This window comes from Lytechinus variegatus, chromosome 17 (assembly GCF_018143015.1).
Source record: "Lytechinus variegatus isolate NC3 chromosome 17, Lvar_3.0, whole genome shotgun sequence".
Lineage (NCBI taxonomy): Eukaryota > Metazoa > Echinodermata > Echinoidea > Temnopleuroida > Toxopneustidae > Lytechinus > Lytechinus variegatus.
Window position 1 is genome coordinate 869358 of NC_054756.1, and position 16118 is coordinate 885475.

Consider the following 16118-nt stretch of genomic DNA (forward strand, 5'->3'; position numbering starts at 1 on the left):
ACATCATTTTCAAATGTGTTTGATCCCATAGTTGTTGAACCAACAATTGTTGTTGAGAATTTGTAATATCTGACAACCTTTTTTTTTTCACATATTTCAATTGGATAAGAAGCACTCCTAACTAATGTTAAAGGAGAATGAAACCATTGGAACAAGATAGCTTGTGTGAAAACAGAAAAATCAAAGAAACAGATCAACAAAAGTTTGAGAAAAATCGGACAAATAATGAGAAAGTTACGAGCATTTGAATATTGCGATCACTATTGCTATGGAGATAGCAAATTGGCAATGTGACAAAGATGTGTGATGTCACTTGTGAACAACTCTCCCCATTACTTTAGTATATATTTCCCTTGAATTGCCTCTTTTATCACATCTATCCATAGATCATGTGTTCTTTCTACATGAGGGCATGTAATACATATTTTTTAAGAATACATCATGGATAAAGAGTTTGTATCATCATAAGAAAAAGCAAAAAGAGACATTTTGAGGGTATTTTATAGTCCACCAAAGGGAAAGTTGTTCATCAGTGACATCACACATCCTTGTCGCATTGCCAATGGGAGGATCTCCATAGTATTAGTGATTGCAATATTCAAATGCTCATAACTTTCTCACTTTTTGTCCAATTTTTCTAAAACTTTCTTTATTCTTATTCTTTGATTTTTCTGTTTCTACACAAGCCTATTTGTTCCAAAGGTTTCATTCCCCTTTAAGTAAAACAAAGTTTTCAGATACAAATCAAAGGCCTTTAATGAAATGCTCCCCAGTTTGATAGACTTCAACATTCCCCAATAAAATAAAAACAAACACCTAGATATTTCCAATAAAATCATAAAAAAAGGAAGGGTTGGTTTACATGTATGTCGACTGTTAGAACTTGAGATTGAATGCAGCTAATTTGAAATTAAATTGATTGACTGATAATGCTTTGTACAATATACAAATATTTCACATGATAAAAAAAATGCACAATTTCATTTCTAAAGAATTTAGTAGTAGCAATTCTACACGATACAAGCGACAGACAGACCATTCTCCCCTGAAAAGATTCTAATTTCCATTTACATACATATCGGTCTGCTGATGTGGCTATTAAACTCGATACTTGCCGTTCTCTCCTGATGATACTTTGCCTGACCACAACCTTCTCTGATGCAGCTTCAACAAGAAAATTTAAATTTCATAAAATACACAGACGACTGTCCGTCATGACATGATGAATTCCATAATATACAAATCAGTCCATTGCTGAGGCTAAATTCTCACTATAACAACAACGAGGGCGCTTGTTTCTTTCCTGGCCATGCCTCCTTGGCATACTTCTTCTTCTTTGGTCCTACAGGTCCAATATTAACCACCGGTACGGGTGTAGGTGCAATGTTTATGGTCGGCATGGGTGGTGCTTGTTCTACATCTGGAGCCAGATTGAGGGGTTTAAACAGTCCTAAGGTGCTACTTGATCCAAACGGAGTTCTGGACGATGGGGATATTGGTGTGTCCAGGTCGGTGGCAGATGAAGGTAAATCATCGTATAGATTACGACCGTAATTAAATCCTTGCATTGTTTTCACCGATGGATCACCCACCAGACCTGAGGTGTCTTCTACCTTCTTTTTCTATACAAGATTAAGATGAAAAAAAAAGTTTTAAAATTTCTTAAAAGTCATTGAAAGTAGTTGCAGTAAACACTGATTTCATGAGAATGTGTATAAAACCAAGATACCATCATAGATCTAGATGTGGTACAATATACAAAATGAACTTTGTGAAATCATGAATTCTAAGCTGAGAAACGATCACACTGTAAATCACCAACACCGATAAGCACATGGAGACGGCAATTTCACGTGACGTCATCGATTTCCTGCCGGCCACTGTTGTGGGCACGCTAAATCACCTCCCACCATGGTTACGTCGGCTGCGCTTGGCTTAACCCAGGTACTTGCAGGTGAGCAGGCTTCGCGTGCGGCGCTCACCTGGGTTAGCTTGGCTTTAGTTGCGCTGCACGTACTGACCAAAGGAAATTCGATTTAACTCAAGAATCAGTATTAGATTTGCTTTATTCATTTTGTACTCCTATGCGAAATCATTGTAAATTTATGTTCAGTTGTTGGTTGTGGAAACAGGGCAGGTAGAGACAAAAAAATCTTTCTATCGGCTGCCTGCAGAAATTACGCGAGGAAAAACAGACTCTGGAACTCTCTCAAGTACGACAAAGAAAATGGCTTGCTGCACGTAATCCGAATTTCAAGCAATCAAGTCTTAAGAACATTCGGGTGTGCTCAGATAATTTTATTTAAGGTAGGAAATCGACATGTGTGACATAATAATTGTGTGCTTATCATAGAAATATTTACAAATGTAAAAAAAAAGTTTTAGTTAGAGCTCGATGAGCCCGAGCTCTCTTCCCGACATGCTAGCTCGCACTGCACATGGCCTACCCTGGACTGCAACAGGGAGGCCACGGCGCGCCATGATCACTTCGTCCCGGTTGCTGTGGCATGCTACAGCACGGCTGAGGCCAGTGTCGCCTTGGACAATGACAATACCGGGGTAAGTAATTGTCTGTAAAATACTCTGATCAATACTCCACTCCTTTTTGGGAATAGCATAAGGAGCAACACCATAATTTTTCCTCGAATCTCGCTTGCGCTGTGTTATTTAACGATTGGAAGTAAGGAGAACGTGAAGGTCGCTTTACGTTGTTAGCCGCTATGTTCGATCTGTATGCCCTCCAAAAATGGTCGCCGCGCAGGTTTGCTAACAAAAGGATGACGTCACTGGAATCGCTCTATATTTGGATAATTGGATAAAATATCCAACATTTTACTAAAATACCTTGATTTTAATGCTTCCTCAGCAATTACACAATTTCTTACAGAATCCTTTCACAAAATATTTTTTTATCACATACAGACACTTGGTGGTCATTTCATTGGATTCTGCACAAGCTCATTTGAAATCATTACAACTTGGATTTGTCTTCTGGTGGAACTACAAAAAATCACCCCCAAAGAAATAACAATATACTCCTTTGTCTCCCCAAATAAAAAATCAGTACATTCCAACTGTCTAACACAATATAAAGATGATCAAAGAAATCATCACTGAGAAGCATAGTCCATGCATGCCAATAAATAGACTGAGACCATTGATATCAAAAATTTAATTCATTTAACGTAAAAATAAATTAATTCAGTCATTTGTTTAATTGAATGGAATGTCAAAAGATATCTTGCAGGGATGTTTACATGGAAATTGACAATATGAGACCAATAGATGAGACCACTGTGGAGCGTTGTGGCCCAGTGGATTAGTCTCCGGACTTTGAAACAGAGGGTCGTGGGTTCGAATCCCAGCCATGGCATGATTTCCTTCAGCAAGAAACTGATCCACAATGTGCTGCACTCAACCCAGGTGAGGTAAATGGGTACTGGTAGGAAGTAATTCCTTAAGAAGCTGTGTGCGATCTGAACGCCTAGCTTAGCCAGGTAATATAGGAGCGCCTTGAGCACCTAACAAGGTGGATATGTGAGCAGTATAAATACCCTATATCTTATTATAAATATGCTAATCATCCACCCGCTTCCAGTAGTTGTCAACCTATAACAAAATGATATTCTTATCAAAAGAGCTGCATAAAAATGTTAAAAATGTCAATACCTTCATGGGGATGACTGACACAGATACAAGATTCCTGAATCGCCCAATGGAAGGGTCTACATCCTCTGAAATAAAAATGAAGCAAAAATTAAAATTAAAACATTAATTTTCGTGTTTCAACAATAAACAAGACAACCCCCCCAAAAGCAACAACAAGTGGAATGCCTCTGGCCGTCTCACCTGCATCACGCGGTTCAATATAGCAGCAGTGCTGACTTTGAATACTACTCTAACTCGCACAAGATGTTCAGTGATACATGGTTACTCTTATGTCCACTTTTTATGAACGAGACCAATAAACTTACAGAGATATGATGGTTATTCAACAAAAAACCCCAACATGGCCAAAGTTCATTGACCATACATGACCTTTGACCTTGATCATGTGACCTGAAACTCGCACAGGATGTTCAGTGATACTTGATTACTCTTATGTACAAGTTTCATGAATAAAATCCATTAACTTTCATAGTTTTGATGGTAATTCAACAGATAAACCCAATTCGGCCAAAGTTCATTGACCTTTGACCTTGGTCATGTGACCTGAAATGCGCACAGGATGTTCAGTGATATTTGATTACTCATATGTCCAAGTTTAATGAACTAGACTAATAAGCTTTCAAAGTTATGATGGTAATTCAACAGATACCCCGATTCGGCCAAAGTTCATTGACCCTAAATGACCTCTGACCTTAATCATGAGACCTGAAACTTGCACAAAATATTCAGTGATGCTTGATTACTATTATGTCCAAGTTTCATGAATCATATCCATAAACTTTCAAAGTTATGATGGGAATTCAACAGATATCCCCAATTCGGCCAAAGTTCATTGACCCTAAATGACCTTTGACCTTGGTCATGTGACGTGAAACTCATGCAGGATATTCAGTGATACTTGATTAACCTTATGTCCAAGTTTCATGAACTAGGTCCATATATTTTCCAAGTTATGATGACATTTCAAAAACTTAACCTCAGGTTAAGATTTCGATGTTGATTCCTCCAACATGGTCTAAGTTCATTGACCCTAAATGACCTTTGACCTTGGTCATGTGACATGAAACTTTAATAGGATGTTCAGTAATACTTGATTAACCTTATGGCCAAGTTTCATGAACTAGGTCCATATACTTTCTAAGTTATGATGTCATTTCAAAAACTTAACCTCAGGTTAAGATTTGATGTTGACGCCGCCGCTGCCGCCGTCGTCGGAAAAGCGGCGCCTATAGTCTCACTCTGCTTCGCAGGTGAGACAAAAACCAGTGTCAGAGGGGCACCTAAGTCAACCCCCTCCCCCATCCCTTAAGATTTCTACAACAAATCCTGCCAAAAAGCATCCCAACATTTTTTTAGAGGGGAGGGGGTACAAATTTTATGGTACGTATGGTCATACCAAAGTTAATAATTTACAATAGTATAAGGCAAAGATGTTTTTCTTTTTTTCTTTACATTATTTTTTTCCCAGAATATGTGATAAAAATCTCTTATATTAGATTTAATATAATGCACATTCATAAGATGGGACGCATTGTTGCATGGGGGTGCGGGGGGGGTTAATGTTATCAATCTAGATCTAGAACACCATACTATTGCACAGGATAGTAGCATCACATGTGAAAATGTCAATCAAATTCATACAATGATCATTCTTTGGCATCAGTTTACATACAACTTTCCACTCAAGCACCAGAATGTTATGGGCTCAAATTCACAAAGGTGGTTTTGAAAACCCACGGTTGAATCCATGGTTTATGCAGATTTCCTGTATAAATTATGCTTAATTTAGCGCGTATCGGGCGCGTGTATAAAAAAATTGTCCAATGCTGATGCACACTTTTGTCACAGTGCGCCAAATTGACATCTGTCAGCTGGTGGGTGATCCATAGATATGCTATTTTATTCAGGAGTCCACTGTTTGAAGAGTGGACTCATTAATTCAAAACAGTGGACTCTTTATAGCGTGGATAACCACAGCAACAGGTGTCAATTTGGCCCACTGTGACAAAAGCGTGCATCAGCATTGGACATTTTTTAATATACACGGTAAAATAAGCATAATTCATACAGAAAATCTGCATAAACCATTGACTCAACCGTGGGATTTTAAAACCACCTTGGTGAATTCGGGCCATAGAGTCCCGACCAAAACAATGAGCTAACTGGACTATTTTCCTTGCAGTTGATTGTAAAATCAAGTATAAATCACGAACGCTTTATGGTCAAAGAGCACCGACAGTGTTTGCTGTATGACTCCCTTCATTCAAAATGAAATTACCTGGATTTATGACCTCGTCTTCTTCACCAAACGAGACGTGCGAATGCCTTCTTTTCCTCTTGGCTCTTTGTGATTCTTGTGCCTCATCAAAGCCTATGGCTCCTATTCTCTTGTTATGTGCTGTATTGAATTCAGTTAGGTTCTGAGCTCAACAAAAACAGAGAAAGCAACAATTCAATGTGTTATGTGCTGTATTGAATTCAGTTAGGTTCTGATGTCAACAAAACAGAGAAAGCAACAATTTAATGTGTTATGTGCTGTATTGAATTCAGTTAGGTTCTGATGTCAACAAAACAGAGAAAGCAACAATTTAATGTGTTATGTGCTGTATTGAATTCAGTTAGGTTCTGAGCTCAACAAAACAGAGAAAGCAACAATTTAATGTGTTATGTGCTGTATTGAATTCAGTTAGGTTCTGAGCTCAACAAAAAAAGAGAAAGCAACAATTTAATGTGTTAGTTGCTGTATTGAATTCAGTTAGGTTCTGAGCTCAACAAAACAGAGAAAGCAACAATTTAATGTGTTATGTGCTGTATTGAATTCAGTTAGGTTCTGAGCTCAACAAAAAAAAGAGAAAGCAACAATTTAATGTGTTAGTTGCTGTATTGAATTCAGTTAGGTTCTGAGCTCAACAAAAAAAGAGAAAGCAACAATTTAATGTGTTATGTGCTGTATTGAATTCAGTTAGGTTCTGAGCTCAACAAAAAAAGAGAAAGCAACAATTTAATGTGTTAGTTGCTGTATTGAATTCAGTTAGGTTCTGAGCTCAACAAAAAAAGAGAAAGTAACAATTTAATGTGTTAGTTGCTGTATTGAATTCAGTTAGGTTCTGAGCTCAACAAAAAAAGAGAAAGCAACAATTTAATGTGTTAGTTGCTGTATTGAATTCAGTTAGGTTCTGAGCTCAACAAAAAAAGAGAAAGCAACAATTTAATGTGTTAGTTGCTGTATTGAATTCAGTTAGGTTCTGATGTCAACAAAACAGAGAAAGCAACAATTTAATGTGTTATGTGCTGTATTGAATTCAGTTAGGTTCTGAGCTCAACAAAACAGAGAAAGCAACAATTTAATGTGTTAGTTGCTGTATTGAATTCAGTTAGGTTCTGATGTCAACAAAACAGAGAAAGCAACAATTTAATGTGTTATGTGCTGTATTGAATTCAGTTAGGTTCTGAGCTCAACAAAACAGAGAAAGCAACAATTTAATGTGTTATGTGCTGTATTGAATTCAGTTAGGTTCTGAGCTCAACAAAACAGAGAAAGCAACAATTTAATGTGTTAGTTGCTGTATTGAATTCAGTTAGGTTCTGATGTCAACAAAACAGAGAAAGCAACAATTTAATGTGTTATGTGCTGTATTGAATTCAGTTAGGTTCTGAGCTCAACAAAAAAAGAGAAAGCAACAATTTAATGTGTTATGTGCTGTATTGAATTCAGTTAGGTTCTGAGCTCAACAAAACAGAGAAAGCAACAATTTAATGTGTTAGTTGCTGTATTGAATTCAGTTAGGTTCTGATGTCAACAAAACAGAGAAAGCAACAATTTAATGTGTTATGTGCTGTATTGAATTCAGTTAGGTTCTGAGCTCAACAAAAAAAGAGAAAGCAACAATTTAATGTGTTATGTGCTGTATTGAATTCAGTTAGGTTCTGATGTCAACAAAACAGAGAAAGCAACAATTTAATGTGTTATGTGCTGTATTGAATTCAGTTAGGTTCTGAGCTCAACAAAACAGAGAAAGCAACAATTTAATGTGTTATGTGCTGTATTGAATTCAGTTAGGTTCTGAGCTCAACAAAAAAAGAGAAAACAACAATTTAATGTGTTATGTGCTGTATTGAATTCAGTTAGGTTCTGAGCTCAACAAAAAAAGAGAAAACAACAATTTAATGATAATATTAAGATTATTTATGTAGCACACGTATCCACCTGGTTAGGTGCTCCTATTCCAAGCTTGGCAACCGATTCCTCTGGTCACAGCTTCTCGAGGAATTACTTCCTGCTGGTACCGATTTACCTCACCTGGGTTGAGTACATCACATCGTAGATTCATTTCTTGTTGAAGGAAATCACGCCATGGCTAGGATTTCAGCTCATAGCCCTGTTTCAAAGTCAGGAGACTAATCCACTAGGCCACAACGCTCCACATTTAAATTTTCATAACATAACACCCCAAAAGCCTGGTCTGGTTAAGAGTAAAGAACGAAAGGGATTCTTTCTTGTGGCAAACGCTATACACCGAATAAAACACCCACCGGGTGTTAAATGGGTATAAAGTATCGGTGCACATACTATTAACATATAAAAGATAGTCAAACACAATTAAAAAATATATTCTTATGAATAAAAACAAATGAAAATACCATTTGATTTGGAGATTGCATTTAAAATTACAGATCCCACATACATGTATCTTCATTGTCTAATTGTATAATTTTATCCCTACTCTCTACTCAACCTACCAAACTCTTTTGACATGTTGCTTACAGGCTAGAAGTAGACAGTAGCCCCTGAGGTTAAAGATAAATTCCAGTATTGGTAACAATCTCAAAATGACTTTTTACAGAATCTAATATAATGACCACCCAAGTGTCTGTTTGTATGAAAAAAAAATATGTGCCAAAGGATTCTGGAAGAAATTGTGTAATTGCTGAGAAATAAGCAAAATAAGCGCGGATTCGGTCACTTCCGTCGGGTCTTTATTCCAGTAATAATAATACACTGTCCCACGTGTGCCTATCTGTGTTGGTGATATTCAGTGTGAACATTTTTCAGCGTAGATTTCAAGATTTCACAAAGTTCAGTTTATGTAACTTTACCAGATCTAGATCCTCGTTGATATACTGACAATAAAGCCTGGTTTTACAGACTTTCTCATGAAATCAGTGTTTACTGCAACTACTGGAATTTCTCTTTAATAGAATGCGGGTAAATTGCCAATTCGTCCACTCAGGGCATTGTCTACCTTCATTTAGTCTATCAAGGCCAGCCCGTCCATCAACAATTTGTCTAATAACCATTAGGTCCAATCATCACTTCATCTAATCCCCAGTTCGTCTATAATAACCAGTTGGTCTTAAACCCATTTTCTTTCCACTAATTTTGCACAATTAACACTTAGGTTTAATTAGACCAAATGGTATATGGGCTAAATAGCTATTGGACCAACTGGTTAATAGACGAAATGGTATTAGATCAAATGAAATTAGAGCATGTTGTGAGTGGACGAACTGATGGTAGACCAAATGATAGTAGACGAGTTGGTAATTGGACGAATCAACATTAGACGAATTGGAAATAAACCATGGCTAAAATGCACAGTTCCTGTTGAATGAAAGTTGAAGTCATGAAAATGTGCCCCTATGGTGTCCTTCCAACATGAATGTCATCTTAAATAATTCATTACATTTCCCTTTAAAAGTGGGCATGAAGCTCTCTGTCCTCTATTTGAAATAGCACCCCACAAATTTATGGCCTTGCCCCTGAACAAAAAAAATTATATTTAAAGGTTTGTTGCTACTCACATCAAGTTCATTCTCTTCCTCTGGCAAGCCTAATAAACCGGTAGACATCTCGTCCTCGTTCTTATCGAGGACGTCGGCATCGGTTGGTTTCACTCCTACTGATACCGTCTGAGGTTTCTCTCGTAGAATGTAGGATCTTGATGAAGCGCCAAACTTGATGACACTGTCTACAGGAACCTGCTGAGGCTTCTTGACTTCAAGACAGATTGAACCAAGGAACGTCCCATGGGCTACAAAGAATGTTTATTAAGTGTTTATACTCATCATTAAACTGCTCTCTAAAAATTTCAGAAATGTAGTTTTCTCATATTTTTGCTAAAATATACAGACAGGCCTTGTCATATGTCATGGTGCCGCCAAAACATATGAATAGACACCAAACCCAGAGTTTGTAGAGAACCTTGTACAGCAAAGCTACTGCAGATTTTATACCCTGGCATCTAAAAATTAACAAAAGTTGATTGGCTGCTCTGAAAAACTGCAATTCAGGATACTAGCAATGGGAACAACCTCATGTTGTCGAAAAAATATTTCATAATTTCTCTTAAAGGACACTTCGCTCTCTCTCAACGACAAAAGGTTGCCACTTTTGTCATGCTGTAACTCCAAGATAGAGGATTTTCTGAGCTATACCCTTGACAATGTTGAGATGCAAAGTTTACCAGCAAACTGACAGTAGGCAATGATTAATAAGTAATATACCCCTTTCATAAACCCAATTATGCGGCTAATAGCAGCATAATTTGGTCGTAAAATCGGAGGAGGACCAGAGTTACCCGCATTCTTTTGATGCTGCAATTATCAGCATAATAGCGGCGTCGGGACCAGATTTTGACTTCATGAACGCAATTTTCAAATAATGCGGATAATTGCCATGGTGCGGTCACAAGGTCATCCTTTTCCAATACAACCGCATCGGAAGGGGCTTGTACAGTTGTCATGACGATTATCCGCCTTTTTCAGGACGGGCGCTCGTAAAAATAGTGTGGATTATTTTCGGAGTTTGTGAACGCAATTTTTATTGAATTATCCGTATTACTCTTAGGCGGCTAACTGGAAGATGGGTTTATGAAAGGGGTATAAGGTGCTTAATACAGACATGGCAATAGTTCATGAATTTTACTTACTACTTCCTAGATCAACAATAAATGACCTGTTGAGATGTTTGTGCCACAGAAGAGCAGCATGAACACGAGAACATGATGAATGATCAAGGACAAAGTTGCACACTATGGAGTTCCGACCAAAGAAATAACAGTTCTTCTCATCCACCATCATTTTCTGGAGCGGGGAAAAAAAATACTCAAAGGTGAAAAGAAGTCAAATAACATAATTATTTATTCATATTTGTCCTCTCATTTGTAAACTTCATTTCCTTCTAAGCATTATTTTGTATTTGTAATGCACCAGTGAAATGCACATTTCCTGTCAGGGGATAATAAAGTTATCATTTCATAAACTCATTCTATTTATTAACAGAGCAATGCACATCCTGAGACTTTTACTCCAGATAAGATTACCCCACACCTTAGAAAGTACATGTACATGTATCACTCAACGGAGTGGTCTTGCCCTAAAATCAAACTTACGGCCCAAGTATTACACATTAGACTGATGGAGATGCAAAATACCTGTCACAAGTATTACACATTAGACTGATGGAGCTGCAAAATACCTGTCACAAGTGTATAAAAGACTCACCTCAATCATCTTTCCTTCTTTCATTACATCAAGATGGAGACCAGCGGGAGCCTTACCAGCCCTACAAACACAACATATGAAATACAATTTATCTGATCTATGCAAACATTGTTAAACTTTAAAAACAAATGTGTGATTTTCACAGACTAACTACAAAATATTCATTCATGAACATATAAATCTACAATAGAATATACATATATAGCTGAATTTTAGAATGTTTTTATCAGTTTTGCAATGTTCAATACCTTCAAATAGTCATTGTTGTTGATAATCATTGCCGATGATGGTACTACTTTGGAAATATATTTTAGCAGAGACAAATTAAAAGTGGTAGATTTACAAGCTTCCTTTGATTGTACACAAATAGTATCCTTAGAGTAAATGAAAGATTCTACAACAGCTGGCAATGGCTTCCCTTAAAGGAACAGAAAACTAGACAAAGACCCTCTAATACACATGTACATACAGTATGATCTTTGTTTTCATCAGTCCTTTCTCATGCTAACTCTATTTTCTGTTCATTGTCATAAATAGTGTAGGAAGCTGGCGGAGCTGGGGGGGGGGGGTTGTGCCCCCCCCCTTTTTGAGAGGCACAATCAAAATTTGTAAAGTAAAAATACTTTTGAAACAGAAATGTGCCCCCCGCCTTGAAACTGAATACTTTTTTTTCTTTGCTTGTCAATTTTTTCGTGGACGTAATCCCTTTTATTTTGTTTTTTTGCTAGTCAAACTTTTCCTTGGGAAAAATGTACCCCGCCTTTCGAAAAATCCTGGATCCGCCCCTGATGTAGGATGGGTGTCTAGACACTTTAAAATTTTGAAGCCTTATTTTTGGCTTTGGATTACACAAAAGATATGAATTAAATAGTAGGGTGTGGGATTAATAAAAGTCCCATAACCTGTTAGTAAATGTACCATACACGTATATGCATATTTTTGTAAACTGTTGGGGTTTTGTGGTATCGATGATGGCAAATCTGATGGAAATGTTCATTTTTTTCCTATCCCAAAGGATCAAGTGTCAGAATGATTTCAAAATACCCTTCCCCGATCCCCCATTGCTCAACAAAGCCCAATCCAAAACTGCTAACAAAATATCTGCCCTCTACGTGTGGTTGTGTGTTTCAGCTGAGTGTATGATGGGGGGACCTAAAGCTACGCACTTTGTTTTCAAACAATAAAAACTGTCCCAATTTTAATATCTCAACAAATTATATTTCACTAATTTGTGGCAAACATTCTAAAGATCATTAGCCAAGTAGAAAATATCACAAAACTCACTAATACGAAAATCCCGTCGTGTTTTTCGAACACCTCTTGATTTCGCCGCCCGATGTAGAAGGGGTCCTAAAGCTACGCACTCGATTTATCATGCAAAAAAATTGTATTTCCTGTGCCTCAATTTCTAAAATGTATTCAAATTATTATAGGATAAAATAAAATTAAAGCGAATATAACTCCAAACTTCCTAACAGTTGTTGGTTTTCTCTGCATTTAGAGATTTACTGCAGCCTCTGTAGAAAAAAATTAATAGGAATTGTTCATCACTCTGCAGTCACAGTTCCACACACAGAGTGCGCATTTGCCATTGAAAACTGCATGCGCGATGAGTGGTGCGTAGCTTTAGGACCCGCGCAGCACTAGGACCCCCTACCATACATACTAAAATAATTTGTTGGGGTTTTTGTGGTATTGATGATGGCAAATCTAATGGAAATGTTGCAGAGCTACTAAGGGTGCGTTTATTCGACACTTTTTTACCCTAGAATCATGATTAGAATCATGATTCAAATCACGATTCTGCAGAATCACGATTGCGTTTAGTCGAAATTGAATATAATCATGATTAGAATCACAAACATGAAACACGAAAAAAGGGGCGTTTGGAAAGACGTTTCTGTAGAATCACGAACGAAAAAGGTCGTATAAACGATATCGTGATTTGAATCATGATTCTATGACGTCATTGTGTCGTGCTTCTTCCGGGTTCGACTCAAAGGCGCGCGCTGTGTTTCGTGCAGGTTAATCTTCGTGTAGCAGTATTGCCAGCATTTAGGAATTATCATTCTGTGTATTGTACCCCCGGGGTTGTACTGTAGCGTCATTTGTATATTTCATTGTTTTCATCAATCATTTCTTCAAGTTCCAAAGGCACAAATTGGACTGATCGACGATGAATTAACTCAGGGCTCTGCTTGTGCTTTGGGCTCAGCCTGAAGCACAAGCATCCCTTACCGGGATTCACAGAAATAAGACGATCCTTTCAGCGGCGCTTGCGAGGGAGGGATTTCAACGGAGATGTGGCACCGCCTGTCGAGACAAAATTAACAGAATTCGTGCCCAGTACAGGACCATCATAGACAAGAAAAATCGATCGGGAGGTGGGAGGGAGGATAATGACCCCTTCTGGTTCCCGATCAAAAACAATATGAGGTACAATACACGGAATTCTGGAAGTAAAAGATTTATTTTTCGGAAGCCGAGTAAGCGTTGCACTTGCACAAACGTTTGCTCGTTAGCTCCGGCGGCAGCAAAAATCTAGCAGCCGACGTGAAGTTAGAAACACGTGTGAAAATGTTGACCTATATAATACTTCCTGGGTCAAACTGCGCACTGTGATGCGCACTGGATCGGCCCGAATTCAGGGAGAAACAGCGTTAGAAAGATGGTCGTATAAACGCTGATTCTGTCGGATCGTGATTCATGCTGCTGTTTTGAATCATGATTCAAATTGTGATTCAAATCATGATTCTGGGTCGAGGTCGCATAAACGCAGCCTAAGTCTCACGCAGTATGCGTGAGACACGAGCATTTTGGACTCTTGTTCATCTCCTCAAATCTCTGTCTCACGCAACTACCACAGCCTATCCCCACATTGTACACAATGTCTGTGTGATCTCACTCAGATTCACAGAAAATCTCACGCATAGCCATGATAGCTGGTCTTTGAACTTGGCATCTCTGCCTTTGTACACATAACACAACGAAATCAAACACACTCACTGACACACACGAGAAAAGAGGTGACTTATTTCAGGATACGGCCCCAAGCTCAATTAGTCCCCGGCCCTCGCCACCATGACCATGCCGGCAACATTGTTTGGAGTCTCCCCTTGCACGCTGCGAGCTCCCGAGCCGGGGCCGGGCTGCGCCGCGCCCGAAGCGAAGGCAGCCTGAGCGAGCGAGCAACACTCCAACAGGGTTGAAAATCAGCTGCTCCCATATTGTTTTTCATTCAGATCTTTAAAAAATTCTACAGATCAATTTTCACACGGACCACATCAATGAGAAAATGATAAAATAGATCATTTTTTCACCAAAAACAGTAAATAAATAAACAAATCTTACCATGACGGTACCTCGAAATTCGCCATGTTGACGAACTAAGATATGCTGCCATCTACAGTCAAGATACGTTTAGGAAGTTTAGGTTCAGTGCACACACCACATCATCATCATCATCAACAATATCAATATCATCATCATCATCATCATCATCATCATCAACATCATCATCATCATCATCATCATCATCATCATCATCATCATCATCATCATCATCATCATCATCACCATCATCATCATCATCATCATCATAATCTTCATCATCATCATCATCATCATCATCATAATCATCATCATCGGCATCATCGCGCTGCGCTGATTCTTTTTAACCGCACGTAGAATGGATCTTCCATCATATAGCACTATACATACTCCTGCACAACTATGACGATACTCCGACCTGGTGGACTGTAGGCCCCATAGGCCTACTTTAACGGATGATGATGATGATTTTTTGAACAAAAATGACCATTTTGACTACTCTTTGGAAAATGGTCCCTTATGACAAAAGGCTTTTGTAACCACATCCAATTAGGGTACATCATAAGTAAAAATGCACCCAGATTCCAGATAAAGTGGTTTCATCTGCCAAATCACAATAGAAGTGCTCGCCACGTTTTGACCAAAATCCACATTTATTTTCAAAATGTGCGCTGGATGATAACAATCAACCTCATATAATTTATTCTTAGAATAAATTACATAATGTTGATTGTCATTTGAGAAGAATGGTGCATTAATTTCCCAAAAACAAATCTTAAAAAGACGCGAATCTACTATAAAAGTAAAAAATATACTTTAAGCTGCACTTTATTAATTAAAATCCATGTAATTTTCATCAAATTTAGCAAAATTGTCGAGGAATACGTTGTAAAGGTGTAAGGACGTTAAAAATATGGGCGGCGGAAGCAAAAAAATTAAGGGGGATCTACCTGAAATTGACAAGCAAGCAAGCAAGCAAAAAAGAAAGACAGCAAGTGGTCTCGTGCCCAGAAATCCAAGATGGCTTCCAAAAATGGAGTTTAAAATGGCTGTTGATAGGGCCTACTTCAGATGGACATTTTATATCAACCTGAGATAGATGGAATCGGTATCTAAACCATGCATGGTTTCAATGATCAAAATTGGGACAAGAATACTGTTTCCTTTTTTTATTTATTTAATTTTTGGAAGCCATCTTGGATTTTTCAACATACCGGGACAGTCAGTGGTCCGGTGTATTGAAAAATCCAAGATGGCTTCCAAAAATGGAGTTTGAAATTGCTGTTGCTGTTTAAAAAACCGATATAGTTTATTAAATATCCGTGAGTATGAATTTGTGTGTGTCTACCATGGAAAAGTGAGTCTAATAATACATTAGAATAAGTTACAAGGAGAGTCGTTGGTCGAGTATGTTAAACAATAGAGTATAAAATAGCCACTCTTAATTACAAATGGACAAGTAATATCCATCAAGGATATGGTTTCATGTTTTAAACCATGATTGTTTAGGTCAGAAAATTAGTTACAACCGTTCGAGTGTTGTGGCCCAGTGGATTGGTCTTTTGACTTTGAAAGGGTCGTGGGTTCGAATCCCAGCCATGGCACAATTTAATTCT

General features: G+C 37.9%; 1 protein-coding gene across 1 annotated transcript; it reads right to left on the reverse strand.

The window, feature by feature from the left end:
- Nucleotides 1–663: 663 nt before the first annotated feature.
- On the reverse strand, nt 664–14596 carry LOC121431076 (nuclear inhibitor of protein phosphatase 1-like). Its single transcript, XM_041628555.1, has 7 exons — nt 14524–14596; nt 11173–11233; nt 10599–10752; nt 9472–9701; nt 5948–6089; nt 3670–3734; nt 664–1622 (listed from the first exon to the last, which is right to left on the reverse strand). Exons 1-7 carry the CDS (start codon nt 14547–14549, stop codon nt 1272–1274), a joined length of 1029 nt encoding a protein of 342 aa, XP_041484489.1. The 5' UTR covers nt 14550–14596; the 3' UTR covers nt 664–1271.
- Nucleotides 14597–16118: the final 1522 nt, after the last annotated feature.